This window comes from Schistocerca cancellata, chromosome 6 (assembly GCF_023864275.1).
Source record: "Schistocerca cancellata isolate TAMUIC-IGC-003103 chromosome 6, iqSchCanc2.1, whole genome shotgun sequence".
In the NCBI taxonomy this organism is placed as follows: Eukaryota; Metazoa; Arthropoda; class Insecta; order Orthoptera; family Acrididae; genus Schistocerca; species Schistocerca cancellata.
In genome coordinates this window covers 677,999,664-678,021,958 of record NC_064631.1, presented here as the reverse complement: position 1 = coordinate 678,021,958, position 22,295 = coordinate 677,999,664, and the positions used below count along the sequence as shown (strand labels likewise).

Below are 22,295 nucleotides of genomic sequence, written 5' to 3'. Positions count from 1 at the left end.
TCAGAAGTAGTTTAACTTGTCGCGAAATTGAAGTAGATACTTCCTATGAGTTAATATGGACAGAGGTCATTATTGGCAACCAGAATAAAATAATAATTGGATCCTTTTACCGACCTCCCAATTCAAATGATACAGTTGCTGAAAGGTTCAAAGAAAACTTGAGTTTGATTTCAAACATCTACCCGACTCATACGATAATAGTTGGTGGTGACTTTAATTTACCCTCGATATGTCAGCAAAAATACATGTTCAATTCCGGAGGTACACACAAAATATCATCTGAAATTGTGCTAAACGCATTCTCTGAAAATTATTTCGAGCAATTAGTTCATGAGCCCACGCGAATAATAAACGGTTGTGAAACACACTTGACCTCTTAGCGACAAATAATCCTGAGTTAATAACGAGCATCACAACCGATTCAGGGATTATTGAACACAGGGTTGTCGTAGCGACTTTGAATATTGTATTCCCCAAATCCTTGAAAAATAAGTGGAAAATACACCTATTCTAAAAAGCAGATAAAAATTCACTTGACGCCTTCCTGAGAGACAATCTCTACTCATTCCAAATTAATAATATAAGTGTAGACCAGATGTGGCTTGAATTCAAAGAAATAGTATTGGCAGCAATTGAGAGATTTATACCAAATAAATTAACAAACAATGGAGCTGATCCTCATTGGTACACTAAACGGGTTAGAACGCTGTTGCAGAAACGAAAGAAACATGCCAAATTTAAACAGACACAAAATCCCCAAGATTGATGATCTTTTACAGAAGCTCGAAATTTAGTGCGGACTTCAATGCGAGATGCTTATTACAGTTCCCAAAACGAAACTTTGTCTCGAAACCTGGCAGAAAACCCAAAGAGATTCTGGTCATATGTGAAGTATGTTAGCGGCAAGAAACAATCAATGCCTTCTCTCCATGATAACAATGGAGATACTATTGAAGACAGTGCTGCCAAAGCAGAGTTACTACACACAGCCTTCCAAAATGCCTTCACAAAAGAAGACTAAGTAAATATTCCAGAATATGAATCGAGAACATTTGCCACATGAGTAATGTAGAAGTAAATATCTTCGGTGTAGTGAAGCAACTTAAATCACTTCATAAAAGCAAGTCTTCTGGTCCAGACTGTATACCAATTAGGTTCCTTTCAGAGTATGCTGATGCATTAGCTCCACACTTAACAATCATAATCAACTGTTCGATCGTCGAAAGATCCATACCCAAAAACTGGAAAGTTGCACAGGTCACACCAACATTCAAGAAAGGTGGTAGGAGTAATCCACTAAATTACAGGCCCATACTGTTAACGTCAATATGCAGCAGGATTTTAGAACATATATTGTGTTCAAACATCATGAATTACCTCGAAGAAAACGGTCTATTGACACACAGTCAACATGGGTTTAGAAAACATCGTTCCTGTGAAAAACAACTAGCTCTTTATTCACATGAAGTGTTGAGTAATATTGACAAGGGATTTCATGACGATTCCGTATTTCTGGATTTCCGGAAGGCTTTTGACACTGTACCACACAAGCAGCTCATAGTGACATTGCGTGCTTATGGATTATTGTCTCAGTTATGTGACTGGATTTGTGATTTCCTGTCAGAGATGTCACAGTTCGTAGTAATTGACAGAAAGTCATCGAGTAAAAGAGAATTGATTTCTGGCGTTCCCCAAGGTAGTGTTATAGGCCCTTTGCTGTTCTTTATCTATATAAATGATTTGGGGCACAATCTGAGCAGCCGTCTTCGGTTGTTTGCAGATGACGCTGTCGTTTATCGACTAATAAAGTCATAAGAAGACCAAAACAAATTGCAAAACGATTTAGAAAAAATATCTAAATGGTGCGAAAAGTGGCAGTTGACCCTAAATAACGAAAAGTGAGAGGCCATCCACATGAGTGCTAAATGGAACTCATTAAACTTCGTTTACATGATAAATCAGTCTAATCTAAAAGCCGTAAATTCAACTAAATGCCTAGGTATTACAATTACGAACAACGTAAATTGGAAGGAACACACAGAAAATGTTGTGTGGAAGATTAACCCAAAGACTGCGTTTTATTGGCAGGACACTTAGAAAATGTAACAGACCTACTAACGAGACTGCCTACACTATGCTTGTCCATCCTCTTTTAGAATACTGCCGCACGGTGTGGGATCCTTACCAGATAGGACTGACGAAGTACATCAAAAAAGTTCAAAGAAAGGCAGCACGTTTTGTATTATTGCGAAATATGGGAGAGTGTGTGTCAGAAATGATAGAGGATTTGGGCTGGAAACCATTAAAAGAAAGGCGTTTTTCATTGCGACAGAATCTTCTCATGACATTCCAATCACCAACTTTCTCTTCCGAATGCGAAAATGTTTTGTTGACACCGCCCTACATAGGGAGGAACGATCTCCACGATAAAATTAGGGAAATCAGAGCTTGTACAGAAAGATATAGGTGTTCATTCTTTCCGTGCGCTATACGAGATTGGAATAATAGAGAATTGTGAAGGTGGTTCGACAAACCCTCTGCCAGGCACTTAAATGTGATTTGCAGAGTATCCATGTAACTGTAGACGTAGATGTGGTTCAATAATTCCAGTACGGGGTGGTATTGGGTGAAAAAGAGGGCACTCATTTGTAACTGGTTCTTGGGGAAGGTGGGGGGATTGAGGGTGCGTGGGGATATGGCATGGGAAATCTGTTAGTAGACTAGATCTGTGGCTAGTGCCTGTCTGTGACGGCCTTTGCTTTGAGATCCTGACCTAATCATCCAACCTGCAGACAAAAAGTCCACCACTGTCATTATGAATCACAGTGACTATCTGGCGGAAGGCCTCTGCCAATTGTCTGACTCCTCCATCTAAGAACTCTGCCAGAGTGATCCCATCCCAGAAACCAACACAACCTCCAATCCTTGCTTAACAGCTTAGGCCCCTCCCAGAACCTCTCCCCTGAATGCATTTCCCTCCTCCCCCTATGACATCCCGAAACACCCACCATTTACATGTTCCCCAAAATCCACAAATCCAACAATCCTGGACACCCCATTGTAGCTGGGTATTGGTCCCCACTGAAAGAATTTTGGCCATCATTGACCAACACCTCCAACCACTTGTCCGAAATCTAACTTCCCACATCAAAGATACCACCAGTTCCTTCACCAACCCTCCACCATCCCCATTCCTTTACCTCCTAAATCTCTACTCATCTCTGTGACACCATTTCCTTATACATCAACATCCCTCATGCCCGTGGTCTTGCTGCTAGTGAACACTATCTCTCCCAATGTCCTTCACACTCCAAACCCACTATCACAGTCATCACACACCTTACCATATGGACCACTGAACATACCTAACTTGAGTAGGCAACACATGTCTGGTATTCAAGAATGAATTTCAGTGCAAAAGACAGAAGTTTTCTCATCTTTATGACAAAACATAATTGAAATTAATATTAGCAATTGAGAAAAATGGCTGCAAATATTAATACCATTTTACCAACTTTATCCTGACATACAACTACACCTATCAAAGGAAGGTACACAAACAAATCTGCAGCACAGCCATGGGCACTGCAGAGCATCTTCCTGTGCCAACCTGTTTATGAGCCATCTAAAGAAAACCTTTCCAGCCTCTCAAAACACTGGGTCTGGTCTAGGTTCATAGATGATATCTTCATGACCTGGACTCAGGGCCAGGACACACTGCCTTCATTCCTTCATAACCTCAACATCATCTCTCCTGTCCCCATTTCCTGGTCCTCCACAATCCAGTGTGCTACCTTTCCAGATGTTGACTGCCTCCTCTCTGATGGCTCCATTCCCCACCTCCGTCCATATTAAACCCACTACCCAACAAAAGTACCTGCACTTTGACAGCTGCCATCCCTTCCACATCAAAAAAATCCCTTCGATACTGCCTGCCCACCCAGGAATGGTGCACCTGCAGTGAAAAGAATTCCCTTGCCCAGTACGCTGGAGGTCTCACAAAGGGCAGATTCTATCCCCCAGAATTAGTCTTCCAATAGTGTTCCCATGCCATATCACCACACACTGCCAAATACTAGTACTGTCACAAAGAACCAGCTACAAAGTAGTGATCCTTTGACACCCAATACAACCCAGACTGGAACAACAGAACCACAACCTCCTTAAAGGCTTTGATTATCTGTGTCCTGAAACAAGGGATAACCTAACCAAGACCCTTCCCATCCCTCCTTAATTTCTATTCTCTCAGCCACCCAAACTCCACAACACACTACTCCATCCCTATGCCACTCCCACACCGAACCCCTTGCCACAGGGATCAATAGCCCTGTGGGAGACCCTTTCAAGGCCACCTGTGAGAACAGCCATGTCGTATACCAGCCCTTCTGTAGTCATTGCACAGCTTTTTATATTGGTATGACTACCAACTATTTCAATTGCTCCTTCACAACTGGCCCAACTGGATCCTCCCCTACACCACCAACTTTTCTGAATTGCACAGGTGGGAGTCATCCTTAAACACATTCCCTGCCCCCAAAATCATCCTGACCTAAATGTATGGTAACCTACTGTCCCCACAACCTCCACCCAACAGTACGTGACCCCTCTGTCCTATCACCTCCTCCCAATTCACATCTCCTCACCTTCATTGTGTGCTGCTCTCTGCCAATGCACCCACCAGTCTTTTATCCTTCTCTGCACCTCACCTTTTCCACACCCTATCTGCCTCCCTTCCTCCCCCACAGTCTCCCACCACTGGACCTGGCAGCCTTGTCCTGTCACCATCTACTCCCAGCACCACAATCCACCAGACAGCACCCTTCTTCCCTCCCCCTCCAACTGTACCCTGCTTTTCCCGCTGCATGCTGGACTGCTGCTTTCATTCAAGACAACAGCTGCATTCCGGCCAGAGCGGCCGGAAATAGCACTTGTGCGTGTGAGGTGTGCTTGCTTGCGCGGAAGTTTTCTTTTCTGAAGGAGGCTTTCGCCTAAAGCTCAATGTGTGCCTGTCAGCCACTCAAGACATGGTAAGTACAAATCTATCCTTTTATAATATTATTAATATTTCAACCTGGACTTCTCACTGCTTGATTCATTACTTTGATTTTTGTGACATACTATTTGGTTCCTTTTTCTGTGATTGTTAGATTCTAGAACTGCTAATCCATTTTCTTTCCAGGAGGTATTTGTTAATTTTGTAAACTGTGCTGAGCATGGCATGGCCCAACTGGAACCCCTCCTACAGCCCATGCTACAACTGCTACAACACATGTCAGCAACACAGGAGTTCATGGTTCCGCAGTCAACCAGACTTCAAAAGAACAAGGGCGGTGGCCAAGCAATTTAATATTCTGCTGCCAGCCTTTCTGGCATTTGATCAGAAAGCTGAGGCCTGAAACAACTATATCCAGCACCTGGGACAGCTCTACTCATACATTAGATATGAGGTGAGGTAGATCAAAGACCATTTTTATTAGCATATGCAAGCCCTATTGTATTTCAACTTCTTCAGAAATTGTCACGTACATGTGAACCTGTGACCCTATCTTGTTCTGACATCAAAGGAATGCTTGGAAAATATTTTGACCCACAAATCTATGTTGCTGCTGCCAAATCAAACAATGGAAAATCCAGGATGGAATGTAACAATACAGTGAAAAGGATATTTGCTACTCACCACATAGCGGAGATGCTGAGTTACAGAAAGGCACAACCAAAAAGCTGCCACACAATTAGCTTTTGGCCAACAAGGCCTTTGTCAAAATTAGACAACATACACACATGCACACACTCAAGCAAACACAACTGACACACACATGACAGTCTCTGGCAGCTGGAACCAGACTGTGAGCAGCAGGGATTATGGAAGAGGCAACTGGGTGGGGATAAGGAGGAGGCTGGGGCAGGGAGGGGGAAGGATAGCAGGGTGGGGTAAGGGATGGTAAAGTGCTGCTGGGAGCATGCAGGGACGCAATGGAGAGTGGGGCAGCTAGGTGCAGCCAGGTGGTTAGACAGAGGGCGGGGGAAGGGGGCAGCGGAAAAGGAGAGAAGTAAAAAGACTGGGTGCATTGATGGAATAGAGTGCTGCGTAGTGCTGGAATGGGAACAGGGAAGGGGTTAGACGGGGAAGGGCAATGACTAACGAAGGTTGAGACCAGGAGGGTTACGGGAACATAGGATATATTGCAGGGAGAGTTCCCACCTGTGCAATTCAGAAAAGCTGGTGTTGGTGAGAAGGATCCAGATGGCACAGATTGTGAAGCAGTCATTGAAATGACGCACATCTTGTTGGGCGGTGTGCTCAGCAAGAGGGTGGTCCAGCTGTTTCTTGGCCACAGTTTTTTGGTGGCAAGTCATGCAGACAGAAAGCTTGTTGGTTGTTATGCCCACTTAGAATCTAGCACAGTGGTTACTTAAATTGGTCTCTACTGTTAGAAGAGGTTCTCTGCTATCCTATTCCGTGTAGGTAGAGCTCAGTTTATAACAACTCGCACTGGTGGTAACATCGAGATCAATGGAAATAAACTGTGACTGCCCATGAATGAACAACCAAAACAAGTTCAGAGCATAGCAAAGCCATCTTAAGCATATATAACAATCCAGGGAACAATCCAAATCACAAACGTGAATCAGCCAAGGTCAAACCTCTATCACTCAATGGCATGCAACTAATGTTTTCAGTGACTAGCAGGAGACTGGCTAGCAATAGCCGGGCTGCTGTATTCAGCAGTAAACACTCATCAGAATGCAGTGCCACATGACATTCTTCCTGCAGCTGCTGCACCTCCCACAGTTACAAGCTGCAGCTATTGCCTGAAGCCCACGAATCTCTGACTTGTTCTCCCTATCGATACTTGGGGTACGCAGGGAATCCTAATCACCAAGACACAATAAAGGTTATACTTCTGCATAGCCAGCCCCCAAGCTTGTTCCAGCACTATTTAGAACAATTAATTTGGAAAGCTCCGAATGCTGTGAACTACCTAGAGACGACTGTCTCAGCCACAACTCCACAGGAATTCTTACAGAGTTTGGAATCTGCTTTCAAAATTCTACAAGCATCCAATTTAAAATGCAATGAAGACTAGTGCATTTCTTTCAACTCAGGGCTATCTGTGTATCATCATTAGTCTACAAAATACATACTCGTATATTGGAGAGGTAGTTGAAAATGGTGGTGGAAAAGGATATAGGGGAGAAAGCAGAACCTCATGTACACTATAAGAACGATCTTTGAGAAGAGAACAGACAAGAACAGAGACCTTTATCTCGCATTTCTCAATCTTAAAGCAGCATCTGATGCCATGTCAAGGCAGTAAGTGTGGGAAGCATTGGTAGCAAAGAAAGTACCACTGAAATGGCTGAATGCTGTGAAGAGGGCGTATGAACAACTGGTGGGTATGATCGTATTAACAGTGAAAGATAAGGAGAATTCCCAATGGAGAAAGGAATCAAGCAAGGTGATGGCCTCAGCTTATTACTCTCTATTAATTTTTTTAGATGAAGTAACAAAAACATGCAAGAAGTGAACCAACAGAATATAGCTTGAAATGTGGAGGCTATGACCAGTCTATCTGCAAACATTGCTGTATGCAGAAGATACAGTATTGGTGGGTGACACACCACAAACGTTCCAACAGGCCTTAGTGGAATGGTAAGAAGGACTGAAGAAGAAGGAATGCACATAAAAGCCAAGTAATGTGGGTTCTGAAACAGAACAGACAGGAAGAACAACATATACTCTTAACAGAAAGCCTCTTAGAAAAGTAGACAGTTTTAAATATCTTGGCTTCAAATTAAGTAGTAATGGAAGAATAGAACAACAAGTGCTACACAGAACTAAGAAAGCAGCCTCAGTACACTATCAGATGAATAACACAACAGACAGGAAGAAAGAGAAGTCAAAGCTAAAATGAAAATTTTTCAGTGCAATTATGGTACCAGTTAACTCAAATTTAGCTTCCAAACATGTGCCTAAGTATCCTCTTTTGTCTAATATTAAACAGTATATTCAAACAGAGAGGCCTAATGATAAGAAATTCCTTAATCAACCAGAGACAATCCTACTGGAATATTAGGCATGCACTTACAGTGGACAAAGGTGTGATTCTGGCACATTCACAGTCAGGGAAGACACAAATGGTTATCTCTGTGGTCTTAAATTGAAGGTACTGCAGATACTACAGCAATGCAACTGGAGCGTAGTTCATACCGGGCATTGCTCCTGGAAAAATGCTAATGAAGACATTGAAATGACGTAAATTTTTTTGTTTATTTACGGACGCAATCACATGGTTATGACTGTGTCATAAACATGTGATTGCGTCCATAAATAAACAAAAAAATTTACAAAAGAATCAATCACGCACTCCACAGACAAAATCTAGTTTTTCCCAAAAACATTGAAATTATGTTGGCTAAATGCTGCTTACATCAATAATACCAGTCCAATCCTCTCGACAATAGTTTCCGTGGTTACAGGCATCAGAACCCTGGGCATCCGGTGATGTTTGAATATTGATTTTGCAGGAGCATTTTCCAGAAGCAACTGGTTCATGCTCATCCTCATCAATGCTTTCTCCTAATTTCCCTCTGTGATACAGACATCATACAGTCCACAAAAACTACTCGGGCTTTGTCAAAGGTCTTCTCTAGTGAAGTATTACCAAAATCTATTGTCACTGATAATGGCTCAAAATTTTCTTATCAGGAATTTAAACTATTTTATGAAACTAACGCATTTCACACTTCAGGACTGCACCATTTCATCCTGAGGCCAACGAACTTGCTGAAAGATTCATATGAAATCTTAAGTCACACAAGATTAAGTTGGTTCACCAACATAATAAGAAACACTGCTTGATTTATCTTCCTCTCTCAGTACAGAGCCACTCCACACAATGCACAGTCTCCAGCACAGAAACTCTATGGAAGACTGTATCAAACATTAATGTCAATTTTAAAGTCACTCGTGCATCCACAAACCGAGACATTTTTTTTAACTGAACGATCTGGTACTCATTTCAATATATAAGCGATGTTAACATTCCACGTGGAAAAAATATATCTATATCTCCCGGGATTGGAATGACTCCATACCCTCTCCCTTAAAACCCACATCCTTTCGTCTTTCCCTCTCCTGCCCTCTTTCCTGACGAAGCAACCGTTTGTTGCGAAAGCTTGAATTTTGTGTGTATGTTTGTGTTTGTTTGTGTGTCTATCGACCTGCCAGCGCTTTTGTTTGGTAAGTCTCATCATCTTTCTTTTTAGATATAAGCGAAGTTATGTTTACAATTAAATGTTCACGTGGTATCACTGTGTGCAGTGCAGTAAAATCATAGCAGGTCACACCGCACCCACATGCATATAAGCAGAAGTCCTGGGCTGTTTTCTTTTACAGAATCAGAAGACCTATATGCAACCAGCTCCTTGATGCAACTGAAAGCCATCCCCACCAGCATCTGCAGCAGTAGGGGCCAGCTGCATTCAGCCAGCAACGAACTAATGGAAGTTGACATCACACTTCGTATCTCAGACCAGCCTATGGATGCCAAAATGGCAAACACTTGACCAGCCGTCTCCTTACTGTGGCTTCCTGCAGGTTATCCGTGGTGATGGGGCAAATGTCAGGGTCATCAATACAGATGCACCCACCAAGCAATGAAGCAGGAAGCTAACGAAGCCAGCTGGCTTCATCTGCTCCCCCCCCCCCCCCTCCCCAGGAGAGCGATGTTGTGTAAGGGCAGACAACAAGTACCACAAGAGGCCGCCGCCGCCGCCACCACCGCACATGCACAACCACTCGCCAGGTGCCCTTCAGTTCTGAACAGCAGCCTCTCAATAGCGCCCACAAATTCGGACCACTTTCTGCTTGCACACCACGTCCACCAGGATGCCGTATAGTTTGATAACTGCCACTGAGAAGACAACATTCTGACTTCATAAGTGTTTAACTTGGTGGTTATGGCATGCCACATTTATTGAACTACATTAGCAAACTCAGTTTCTGCTATGGTGGCTGTTTCCGCTGAATTGATAGTAACATTCAGTTACAACATTCCCATCAGTGATTAACCTATTAAAACGTACCTTTGGAATGACAGAAGTAAAAATTTTAAAGTACCTTATCACTGCACAAAGAATCCTCCCACCTCATGACGGAGTTGCAGCTATTTCTCATTTTCCACTACCCACTACAATATGTGAATTACGCCATATCAATGTCGCAAGAGCAACTGTTTCTTACAGTACATATCGGCAATCAACGAATTTCCTCCTTTCACAGCCTCTCCCATCCAGGAGTAAGAACTAATGTATGACTAGTGGAAAAGGCATTTGCTTGGCCAAATATCTAGAAACGTAAATGTCACTAGTGCAATGCTTGTCAGCATGACAAAATAACTTCAGTGCCAATTGGTACTTTCAACTCATCGAGACAACGATTTGAGCATGTCCACACTGGCAGTACTGGACCTATACCAGAAGAATATAAATACTGCCTGACAGTGATTCACCATTTCTCTCACTGACCTGAAGCTTATCCAATGAAAGAGGCAACAGCAGCAAGTGAAAACACAACCTTCTCTCACAATTGGATTGCTCACTTTGGTATTTCCCCTTGTGACACTACTGACCAGGGCAAACAATTCGGGCCTTTAAAGCCCTTTCAAAATTGCTTGGTATGAACTGAATTTGAAACTGTGCTTACCACCCTGCTGCTAATGGTCTCTTGGAATGACTCTGCCAACAATTGAAGGCATTACTCAGATGCCATGCAACAGAGTATTGGACTGAAAGCCTCACTATTACCCCAAAATGCCTCCAAACACCTTTCAAAGAAAATCTCGGTGAGGCAGTGGCTGAATTACTGAGTACAAACATTCAGACTGCCTGGAGAATTCTTCACTAACACTTCAAAGAATACTATAGAAGCCCCAGATATCGTACATCATCTAACGTCACATGCTTGAAAAGTCCTTCTGGCTGATTCAAAAGAACATTCTACATAGCAACAACTTATTTTCTATGACTTACAGACCTGCAAACAAGTTTTTGGCTGATAAGATGCCATTCAAATACCTCTCTAACCAGGATATGATGATCCATATATACAGTATTGGGACACCACAGCAGAACACTCATTAGGGTATGATTTATAACATCAGAAAACTATCTCTGTTGCTTCTTAATGTAATACTGTTGTGTTTGCTTTATGCCATCCATAATGGATATTACAGTGGCTAAGTAAATTCATTATACGTAAACTAAGATGAAAATCAATGCTAAATCTATGCACATCATGAAGTGAATGCCACAGGCAGGCACGGCAGAAACACCATATCAGCTGCATTGTCATGTGGTATACTGTTCCTTGCCCCAACATCCACCAGCACAACCTGTGTTTCCAAGTAAACATTCAGTGACAAGTCGTCCTGGGCACCGTGTATGCTCAAACACTAATTATCACTGACATTTAGGGGATGATGTGGGTAGCAAATTGTGTGCTACATTTTACGTGTAGTGGAAACTCTTTGATTATTCACATTGTGTACAAACTTCAAACGAAATACACAGACGTTCTTCGCAGTTCATGATTATGTTGTGTCAAATAAATCGTGTTTTCACATGAAAAGCAAAGTATTCCTGAAAAGGAGAGATTTGTTGACATCTGATATGAAGTTATGCATTAAGAAATCTTTTCTGAAAGTATTTGTCTTGAGTGCAGCCCTGTGTGGAAAGGAAATATACACAATAAGCAGTTCATAAAGAAGAGGTCTGAAGCTTTTCAAATATGATGCTACAGGAGAATGCTGAAGATTAGATCGGTGGAGCAAGTAACGAATAAAGATGCAGTGAATCAAACTGGGCAAAAAGAAACTCAGCAAAAAGAAACTTCTGGCACAGCTTCAGTGAAAGAAAGGATCAGTTAATAAAACACATCAAGAAGCACCAAGGAACTGTCAGTTTGATAACAGAAGGAAGTACAGAGAGGGGTAGGGGGAAGGAATTGTAAAGTGAGGCCCAGACTTGACTACACTAAGCAGATTCAGATGAGTTCAGGTTGTAGCAAGTACACAGATACGAAGAGGCTTGCACATGCTTGTCTCATGTAGAGAGCTGCATCAAATTAGCCTTCGAACTTAAGACACAACCACAACTTACAGTTCAAAACTGAAAATACCACAACAACAATACATGGACACAGAGGGATTGCTTGGGGTCTTGAGACCTTTGCATCCTGTCATTCCCTCAAACAGAACCCTCTCAATCTATGGTTTGTGTGGCCTCACCATGTCCCTTTTCCAGCCTTCCAGAACCAATCCCTCTTACCTTCCTGAAGAAAGAACATGCTAGGATACTATTTCCTACTTTGTTTCTATCTGTAGTACTAAACAAGACACCTTCTGAAAATAAGTACTGGCTAATCATCTGTCTCCATGTTTTACCATATTTGTATACCAAACTAAATTTATTGGCTGTAAGACACCTTTTGTATTTTGTATGCAGTTTAAGAGCAACAACTACAAATGCCTATCTTTGCAAACCAATACAATATTTTCATCACTATGGGTCAATCAAAGTCTTTCTGTTTTTGTGGATGGTCAGCCGTTACCTACCACAAAATGTTTCAGATGTGCTACCTGCAAATGTGGCATGGTTATCAGCAGGATAGCAATAGCACAAGCAATACATCCAAAACAAGCCAAGTCCTGAGCAAAACAGTGGAGCAATTGCTTAACTGCTCGACCCAACAGCCATCTATTAGTTTTGAACCACACAACCTATCTAAAGCCATTAGTTTTAGTGGTGATTATACCAAGATGCAATCTTGAACATCCTAAAATATTGAAATGCCAATATCACTAAGTTACCAAAGCCTTGTTATAAAGATTTTTATTAGTTCCCAGTCTCAACAAAATTGACTTTCAATGTTTCCTCTTTCAAACTAAACTTCCATTAGAACATAATCTGCTATTCCTATCACTACATACCACCTTGTCCCTCTGTTGCCAAGTACTGTCATTCTCCTTACAGCATGGATGCCATTCATTCCAAAGTACTTTATGACTTAATGTATTATAATGTCACATCACAGATGCAAAGGAAAGTAAAAACTGAAAGTAGTACAAAGTACAAAACCATAGAATAATAAGGTAAAGAAATAGATAAATGGGATAAAGTATGATGAATAACTAAAAAGGCAACATAGTACACTGAGGGCATAGGAGTGGAAGCAAATTCATTCATAAAAAATGAACAAATTTTTGGTGCAGAAGAACTGCAACAACTCTCTGCATGGTCCACATTGGCCTTAACAGATAATATGGATATCCACATAACCCATGACATTAATACATAACTATTTCAGACTTTGTGACAGTCAGTATGGCTGAGGCTCTAGAGGACTGCAGCATTTACTCATAACTATCTTCAGGTGGTTAAGTTGATAATTCTAGAGGGCCTCAGCAATAACCTACAACTGTCCACAGAAGTGTGACAAACTATATAAAGCTACGCGCTAATGTAATCATAAAAAACAAAGACTTACCGCTAGTTGAAATATCAGTCTACAGTGCCAGTACACACTATGCTGCGATAGCTCTATGGCTTTCCTAAGGATGGGTTTTGATAAATTTGATTGTTGTAATTGTTCATATAACTCTGCTAACACACTTGCAGCTTCAAATTTCACATCGTCAAAAGTATTAATCATCTGAGATAACAGCCACTGAAATAAAAAAGTTATTACTTCATCCTTGTTCACCAAACATGTCATGTAAATATAGCAATAAAATAGCTATTAGAGAATAAAAACACTTGAAAAAGAGATTTAAGACATGCTGACTACACACATGAAAAACAGCAGCACTTACAGATAATCCAAACTTTACATTTATTTTAAAGAATTCACTTCCCAGCATATGGAAAGTTATACCTCCTTGCTACAATAAAACACGCAAGAGAAGGCCACTGCCACTCTGGTTCCACACTGAGCTGTAGATTTCAGGGCCAATCATTACATTTTTGCAGTTGTAACAGCAATAAATTCTGGAAGCATCATCCACATATTGTTACTAAGTAGCACTCATATCAACAGATTTTTGATGATTATGTCTCCAGCATCACTTTATAAGACTTACAATGTTGGTTCATGTCTGATCACACACTTGTCTTGTATTGGTAATTTCAATGGCTTGTACACACCATTTTCCAACTGTAACCGTGGACTTTCAACACCTTCAATATTCATTTCAATCAGCAGATTTTCTTTTTAATTTAAACTCACCTTCATCCATACTCTGCATTAATACAAAAGAATGGAAACAATATGACAGAACTGACCAGCAATTTAAACTCCTCTGAGGAACAAGACTTCACACTCTCACGAATACACAATCATTGACATCCTAACTCAGTAGACTATTCATAGAGAAAACCAAACAATTTTCTTCCAAAGGTACATCACTGTCAATCAGTACAATATGTACTATGTTAGTTACCAACTGATATTCATTTAACATCACAATAATAGCAAACTACAACCACCTTAGTCATTCTAAACGGAGAAAAACATTCAATAAGGAAGGATAACAGGTACCATTCATCAGATAGATGACATTTATTTTGAAACATAATTACAAGAAGATACACATTCAGTACTGTGTATTATGTCAACTATTGTTGTATGAGTAGTTATCTGTCATCCCTTCACATTTCATGCTCCATCAATACTCAACATTTTCATTAAATTCAGCCAACAAATACCAAATTGCACATCATACTAGTAAAAATTAGCTACAAAACACATTTTCACAGCACAACTCACTCTTCTTGAAGAAACATCAATATCCTTTTTCTTAATAGTACACAACTCGCTTCCTACCTTTGTGTGGAAATGGAGAGATTAATTGCCTCTAACAATGCATGCCCAATGTGGTATTAATGTAGGTAATGGATAAAAATGGATAGTAAATACAAAGTATGTTAATTGATAACATCTGGCTTCCATCTTCTATGCCCACAGTCTATTGAGAACAGTTTCTGACAGCTTATAATATAAACAACAAAATAACTGTAGTACATGATACAAAAACATAATTCAAGTTTAAGAAATCAGCAACTGACATGACAGTAGTACAAATCATTTCTCTTGCTAACCAATAATTGTAATCTAAGTGGTTCAGCCTAGTGGTGCATATTGGCAGTCTTTGCTGGAGAGCAGTGCAGACATAGAAATAGCATCTGCGAAACTGTGTGCTTCCACATAATAAAATAGGACTAAGAAGATAAACTGCAATGTGTTCATTCAAATGTAAAACTTTTAGGGGTTCATAAAAATATTTCGTAGATTGCCTTACAAAAATATATAACCAATAGGCTATTTATTACAGTGGAGTTCACTCATTAGGCAATCACATGAAAATATTAATTTCTCAATGACATATACCACAAAAATTGATGTTTGCAAATTATACACACTACTCAAGCATTGCATTTTAATTCACGCCAAATGAAATGCATTTATCTATTTCCCGGCTCCAATGTGTGAAATAACAATGTCAGCCACCGTTCAGTCACATCCTCGAATGACAAAACACACAAAAAGTAAAATGTTAGTCCAAAAGCAATACTTTCAACTTTCTCTAATAATTCTACAGGCATCATCTACAGTCAGATGATTCTTCCTACAGATAAGATTTTTTTTTTTAAATTTTTTTTTTAATAGTCTCTACTGTGGTAATTGTTAGATCTCTGGAGGCCTTGTGATACTGATTAAAGTAACTATTCCACAACTCAAAAGATAAGTTAAGCAATACAATGCCACCCCCCCCCCCTTGCAAAGGAAAAGGAACCATGATAGTAAAAGAAAAAAGAAGGTAACTTCAAGGTCTTGCTTATATGGAAGATTATCAACTAATTCTGCCCATGCACCATTTTCAAATGAAACATGGGTGGGGCAGGGGTGGAGGGAGTGTTTTGGTGGTGCCTGATATACTCTCTGCAATGTAGCATGTTATTTGTAAGGTATAGGGTCAGATACGAAGTCAGACTGAACAGGAGCTAACTGTAAACATATTACAGTCACAAATTTTACTAACTAACAACTGTTTGGTGCACTTGCTATTTCTCAGTGTCAAACACTGCAGTTGCTATTTGTGTTAAACCAAAAACCCCATACTGTTAAACAATATCCAAGAATGAAAAAAATCTTGTCACCTCAGCAAAATATAGTTTTAAGAAATATCCAAAAACCTTGCTGAATACCTCAGTTCTAAATCAAAAAGGAGATATGTATGCAGCACATACCACTGCACAACTTAACAATATACTGCTTTCTATTTACTGCAGCTATTTCTGAACATTCAAATAACACTGACAACACAATTTACAGAACTTGTGAATATCCTGTCATACATAACAATTACTGCTAAATATCACATGTTCTTTATAGAATCATTTATGACTACTGCAATTAGCTGTCTGTTGTTTATGTTACTAGTACCATGGAAAATTTTGTTCGGTTTCATATCCACTCTATGGTCGCGAACAGTAGCAAAATAACACTGGAGAAAGATGGACTACATTAACATAATATTAACTGCATAATAGCTGTCTCAACGTTAAAGGCCTACTGCAGATCTATATTTATTTAGCACTAAGGACCTATCACTTGTGTTACTAATCAGAATTACACAATTATGAAATAAATACAGTGTTTACAAGACCCTCATAATAAGACTGTTTACAAGGTAAGAAGTTTCGAATTTGTCATTACTATCGCCACGTAACAAAACTTAAGTGAGTAAAAATACGGCTATGTTACACGTTGTCAGTGAAAATCACGAGTTCAAAGAAGAATATTATATAAACACACACTGGTTCGAATTAAATTTCCATGACATTATTGTGGATATATACTACAAACATATAAGTATATGCTTTAATTCGGAAAGTAATCTTCACAAATATGTCACTCCCAAGAGTTATCATTACTGTTACAACTGCAATGGCAATCAGTACAGTTGATTACAAACGCTACTGGCAAACGTGAAATCCCGCTGGCAGTGTAGCACATGTTACACATATATCTATAACATTATATGACAATTAACTTCTAGCACACAATGACAGTTAACATACAATACAAATGTCATATAACCATACATGTGGCGTGTATAACTGGAAAATTTACGGAATCAACCGCCTTTTACCGCTTTGTTTACATCCACCAGCACGGGCCTTATCGCTTGCCTATCTCACAAGACACACGTATTCTCACTGATTAACTGCTTGAAGACACAACCAACGATGGAAAATGCACAAACCACAAAACATTCTTCTCTTCTTACACAATAATTCCCTTACCGCTTGTTCTAAATGAGTTCTCGCTAAATCAATGTTCTTAGTATGTGTCAGTAAAATATTTCCTAATTGAAGGTGAGTCCGCGCTTCAACTCGTGGAGGTGGTTTAAAATTAAACACAGCTTGCAAACACTGAATGCATAACTTAATGTTAGGAGGACTAGAAGTTCTGAAATTTTCCGCTAATCCCAACAACGATAAGTACCAAGCGTCTTGTGAAGACGCCATATCGGCGTTTCTGACGTTTTCGGTATTTTCGTTCTATCGACTAAATTATCGATTCTCTCGAAATTTGAATTTAACGTGAATTTGATGTTAACCTGTCGATTACTATCAACTCAAAGAATTCTGAGTCAAAGAGTATATCTTGATTCTTTTGTAAATTTCAAAACCAATTTTACATTTAGACATCAGGGAACTTTTTCACTTAGGGAATGTACAACCCTTTTGTTGTAAAAAAGACAAAATGTTTAACAGCTCGGTGTAAAATGTTTTTTCGTGGAATTTTCAAAATAACGTAGAATGTTATAAAAACTCTTTGTAATACGCCTTCATTACTGAATACCTATGCTGAATACCAATCATAATTATCATGGAGGTAAAACTAAGGGGTTATGGCACTCTAGACTTACGCTGTACGCACAGATAGACATGTATGTCTGTGGCTGTACATTGCAGCCATGTTCGGTGCCCCAAAACATAACCAGACTATTGTTTCATCAAGATTGTTTACGACTGCTGTTTGCTCGTAATTTCAGTCATGTGCACGCGACAGTTGTTTTAAATAGTAGGGTTGTGTCTAAACACTATTCGAACTCTTCGAACAGTTAACGCCAAAGGCCGAAAAATCTCGGGTTCTGTTCGATCTTTTGATCGGCCTGAGATCTAGTGTCTTTTGTTGCTCCTTTCGCAACGACCTATCTATGGGTTTTAATAATAAGAAGAAGAATTGTAAAACACTGTCTGAAATATCTTCTACGATGCAGGTCAAGCGTAAAAATGGCAGCTAATATAAATAAGTAAATAAATAAAAGTTTGGAATCACGGTTCTGTCGAATTATCAAAGCTTAGTTTGTCCCGCGATCTAGTCGACGTCTTATGGTGCTACCTCCAAGGCGTATCTTGTCCCTGTAATACATTCTCGCGATAAAAAATTGATCTTTGGGACGTACTTCGTAAAGCATTGTCATCTCCAGCCCCGTATTTAAATAATGTTACAGCCATGGGCCCAATAACTTTTTCGACACCCCCCCCCCCCTCACCAACAGCAGCCATAGTTAATTTTGGAAAACATTTAGCAACAAAATCATTATTATACTATTTTATATATATATACACTCCTGGAAATTGAAATAAGAACACCGTGAATTCATTGTCCCAGGAAGGGGAAACTTTATTGACACATTCCTGGGGTCAGATACATCACATGATCACACTGACAGAACCACAGGCACATAGACACAGGCAACAGAGCATGCACAATGTCGGCACTAGTACAGTGTATATCCACCTTTCGCAGCAATGCAGGCTGCTATTCTCCCATGGAGACGATCGTAGAGATGCTGGATGTAGTCCTGTGGAACGGCTTGCCATGCCATTTCCACCTGGCGCCTCAGTTGGACCAGCGTTCGTGCTGGACGTGCAGACCGCGTGAGACGACGCTTCATCCAGTCCCAAACATGCTCAATGGGGGACAGATCCGGAGATCTTGCTGGCCAGGGTAGTTGACTTACACCTTCTAGAGCACGTTGGGTGGCACGGGATACATGCGGACGTGCATTGTCCTGTTGGAACAGCAAGTTCCCTTGCCGGTCTAGGAATGGTAGAACGATGGGTTCGATGACGGTTTGGATGTACCGTGCACTATTCAGTGTCCCCTCGACGATCACCAGTGGTGTACGGCCAGTGTAGGAGATCGCTCCCCACACCATGATGCCGGGTGTTGGCCCTGTGTGCCTCGGTCGTATGCAGTCCTGATTGTGGCGCTCACCTGCACGGCGCCAAACACGCATACGACCATCGTTGGCACCAAGGCAGAAGCGACTCTCATCGCTGAAGACGACACGTCTCCATTCGTCCCTCCATTCACGCCTGTCGCGACACCACTGGAGGCGGGCTGCACGATGTTGGGGCGTGAGCGGAAGACGGCCTAACGGTGTGTGGGATCGTAGCCCAGCTACATGGAGACGGTTGCGAATGGTCCTCGCCGATACCCCAGGAGCAACAGTGTCCCTAATTTGCTGGGAAGTGGCGGTGCTGTCCCCTACGGCACTGCATAGGATCCTACGGTCTTGGCGTGCATCCGTGCGTCGCTGCGGTCCGGTCCCAGGTCGACGGGCACGTGCACCTTCCGCCGACCACTGGCGACAACATCGATGTACTGTGGAGACCTCACGCCCCACGTGTTGAGCAATTCGGCGGTACGTCCACCCGGCCTCCCGCATGCCCACTATACGCCCTCGCTCAAAGTCCGTCAACTGCACATACGGTTCACGTCCACGCTGTCGCGGCATGCTACCAGTGTTAAAGACTGCGATGGAGCTCCGTATGCCACGGCAAACTGGCTGACACTGACGGCGGCGGTGCACAAATGCTGCGCAGCTAGCGCCATTCGACGGCCAACACCGCGGTTCCTGGTGTGTCCGCTGTGCCGTGCGTGTGATCATTGCTTGTAGAGCCCTCTCGCAGTGTCCGGAGCAAGTATGGTGGATCTGACACACCGGTGTCAATGTGTTCTTTTTTCCATTTCCAGGAGTGTATATATATATATATATATATATATATATATATATATATATATATATATATATATATTCTTTAAGTTATATATATTTTCTACTGCTAATACAGCCAAATGCTTCAAACTATTCTGAGTCTGAGAAGCATCCAAGTAGTTCTTAACCCTTCCAAGAACTGAGAAGGATCGTTCAGCAGAGCAGTTCGTTCTGGTGTGGTCAAATAAATTTGCTGAGCGTTTCTAATGTTTGGATCAATATCAAAGAGATATTTCTCAAATGGTTCAAATGGCTCTGAACACTATTGGACTTAACTTCCGAGGTCATCAGTCCCCTAGAACTTAGAACTACTTAAACCTAACTAACCTGAGAACATTACACACAACCATGCCCAAGGCAGGATTCGAATCTGCGACTGTAGCGGTCGCATGGTTCCAGACTGTTGCGTCTAGAACCACTCGGCCACCCATGCTGGCTAGATATTTCTCTCATAGCATTTTATTTAAGACTAGTAAAGAAGGACCATTCCCATATCTAGAACTCAGAATGAAGCTTTAGAGATGGACGTATTCCATTCCAAAAAATCCTCTGTATCCCCTGAATAAATATGTTGCAGCTGTTTTGCAGCATTATAGACTATATCGGGGTCTATTTCCATCAAACTAGATATGAAAGAGAACTTTTCAGAAAACTCTTTGTAGACCCCAAGACGATTATGGAGCTCTGCAGATAGTCTGTTCAGTATAATTTAATAATTAGTCTTCAGCATGTCACCTTCAGATTTGCAGAATTCATTTTCTGACTCAAAGTCTGAGTCATCAAAGAACTTCTTTCATTTCTTCACACATTATTCTCGAGTTTCATTGATTCGCAGAAGATGTTGCGTTGTCTCCAGTTTTCTCTCTGCCATCTTCTAATACACTTCAAAAAACTTAGTCATCTCATCTATGAATGCCAGAAGTGAAGTATAAAGTTTCACTACTGCAGATATGCCAACTTCTTCTGACTGTTGTGCTGCACTCACTGCACTTAAACATTCCAAAATACTCCCCCATATTGTAGCTATGAATGCAATATTTTTAGAGCTAAGGTGTTACAATATCCCTGTTGCTTCTGATCTAGTAATAGCTTTCTCGGTTTTCTCTTCAGAAATGCATATAAGAGCTTTATTTACTGCATCCAAACTAGAATATAAGCTTTTGCAGGCATCTTCTCAAGCTGATCATCTTGTAATACAGAGAGACTTTAAACTCAAATTACCAGCTTCTAAATTGTATTCCAGAATTTTCCAGCGTTGTGTAGATGTCGGAAAAAATTGTAAATCGTTGGTAGCAAGTCAAAAAATGTTGTAGCTATTTTACAGCATGTGGTTGCCTTTGATGCTACCAGATTCAGGGAATGAGTGGAGCAGGGGATGAAAAATGCCAAGGGATTCAATGACTTGATTTGGGCCTGTAGGCCAGTGTAGATCCCTGCCATATCTGCAGCATTATCTTAGCTTTGGCAACGGCAGTTGCTTATATCTAGTCCATGGAAGTTCAGGAACATAAGCACAAGATCTGCCAATTCTTTCCCAGTAGATTAGATTAGATTAGATTTACTTTCATTCCAATTGATCCATAGAGAGGAGGTCCTCCAGGATGTAGAACATGTCAGGAAAACAATAATACATGACAAATATTTACAACTGAAACAAATAAGTTAATGTGCCTTCCACAGGTCTCAAGTGGAATGGTGGTCTTTTTTTAAATGAATACTATATGAAAGAATCATTTTACAAACATCTATGCACTGAATTTAAAATATATTTTTTATTTATATGGTAATAAACATGTAATAGAGCTACTACAATACTTATTTACAATGAACACATTACTGCACTGAAATGGTGTGGAAGTAGTTAGATTGTGTGTGTGTGTGTGTGTGTGTGTGTGTGTGTGTGTGTGTGTGTGTGTGTGTGTGTGCGTGTGTGTAATTCATCAATGGACTAGAAGGAGTTGGCCACCAATAAATCCTTTAAGCTTCTCTGAAATTGAATTTCATTGGTTGTTGAGCATTTAAGGCTGCTGGCAAGTTATTGAAAATGTGTGTTCCTGAATAATGCGCACCTTTTTATACAAAAGTAAGTAACTTTAAATCCTTCTATATACGGCATTTGTTGGTGACCTGAAGAACAAAAAGAATGGAATCCTCCTT

General features: G+C 40.7%; 1 protein-coding gene across 2 annotated transcripts in view; it reads right to left on the bottom strand.

Moving 5' to 3' along the window:
• The window catches only part of LOC126190978 (MAU2 chromatid cohesion factor homolog), a 203,301-nt gene extending 185,706 nt beyond the window's left edge, over positions 1–17,595 (bottom strand). For both annotated transcript variants that reach the window (XR_007538303.1, XM_049931647.1), the window contains exons 1-2: positions 17,368–17,595; positions 13,550–13,729 (exon numbers count right to left, since the gene is read on the bottom strand). Coding sequence is in view for 1 of the 2 variants with exons in the window: in XM_049931647.1 (XP_049787604.1) it covers positions 13,550–13,729; positions 17,368–17,592 (405 nt within the window). In the remaining variant the exon portion in view is untranslated. The remainder of the gene's footprint in view (positions 1–13,549; positions 13,730–17,367) is intronic.
• Positions 17,596–22,295: the final 4,700 nt, after the last annotated feature.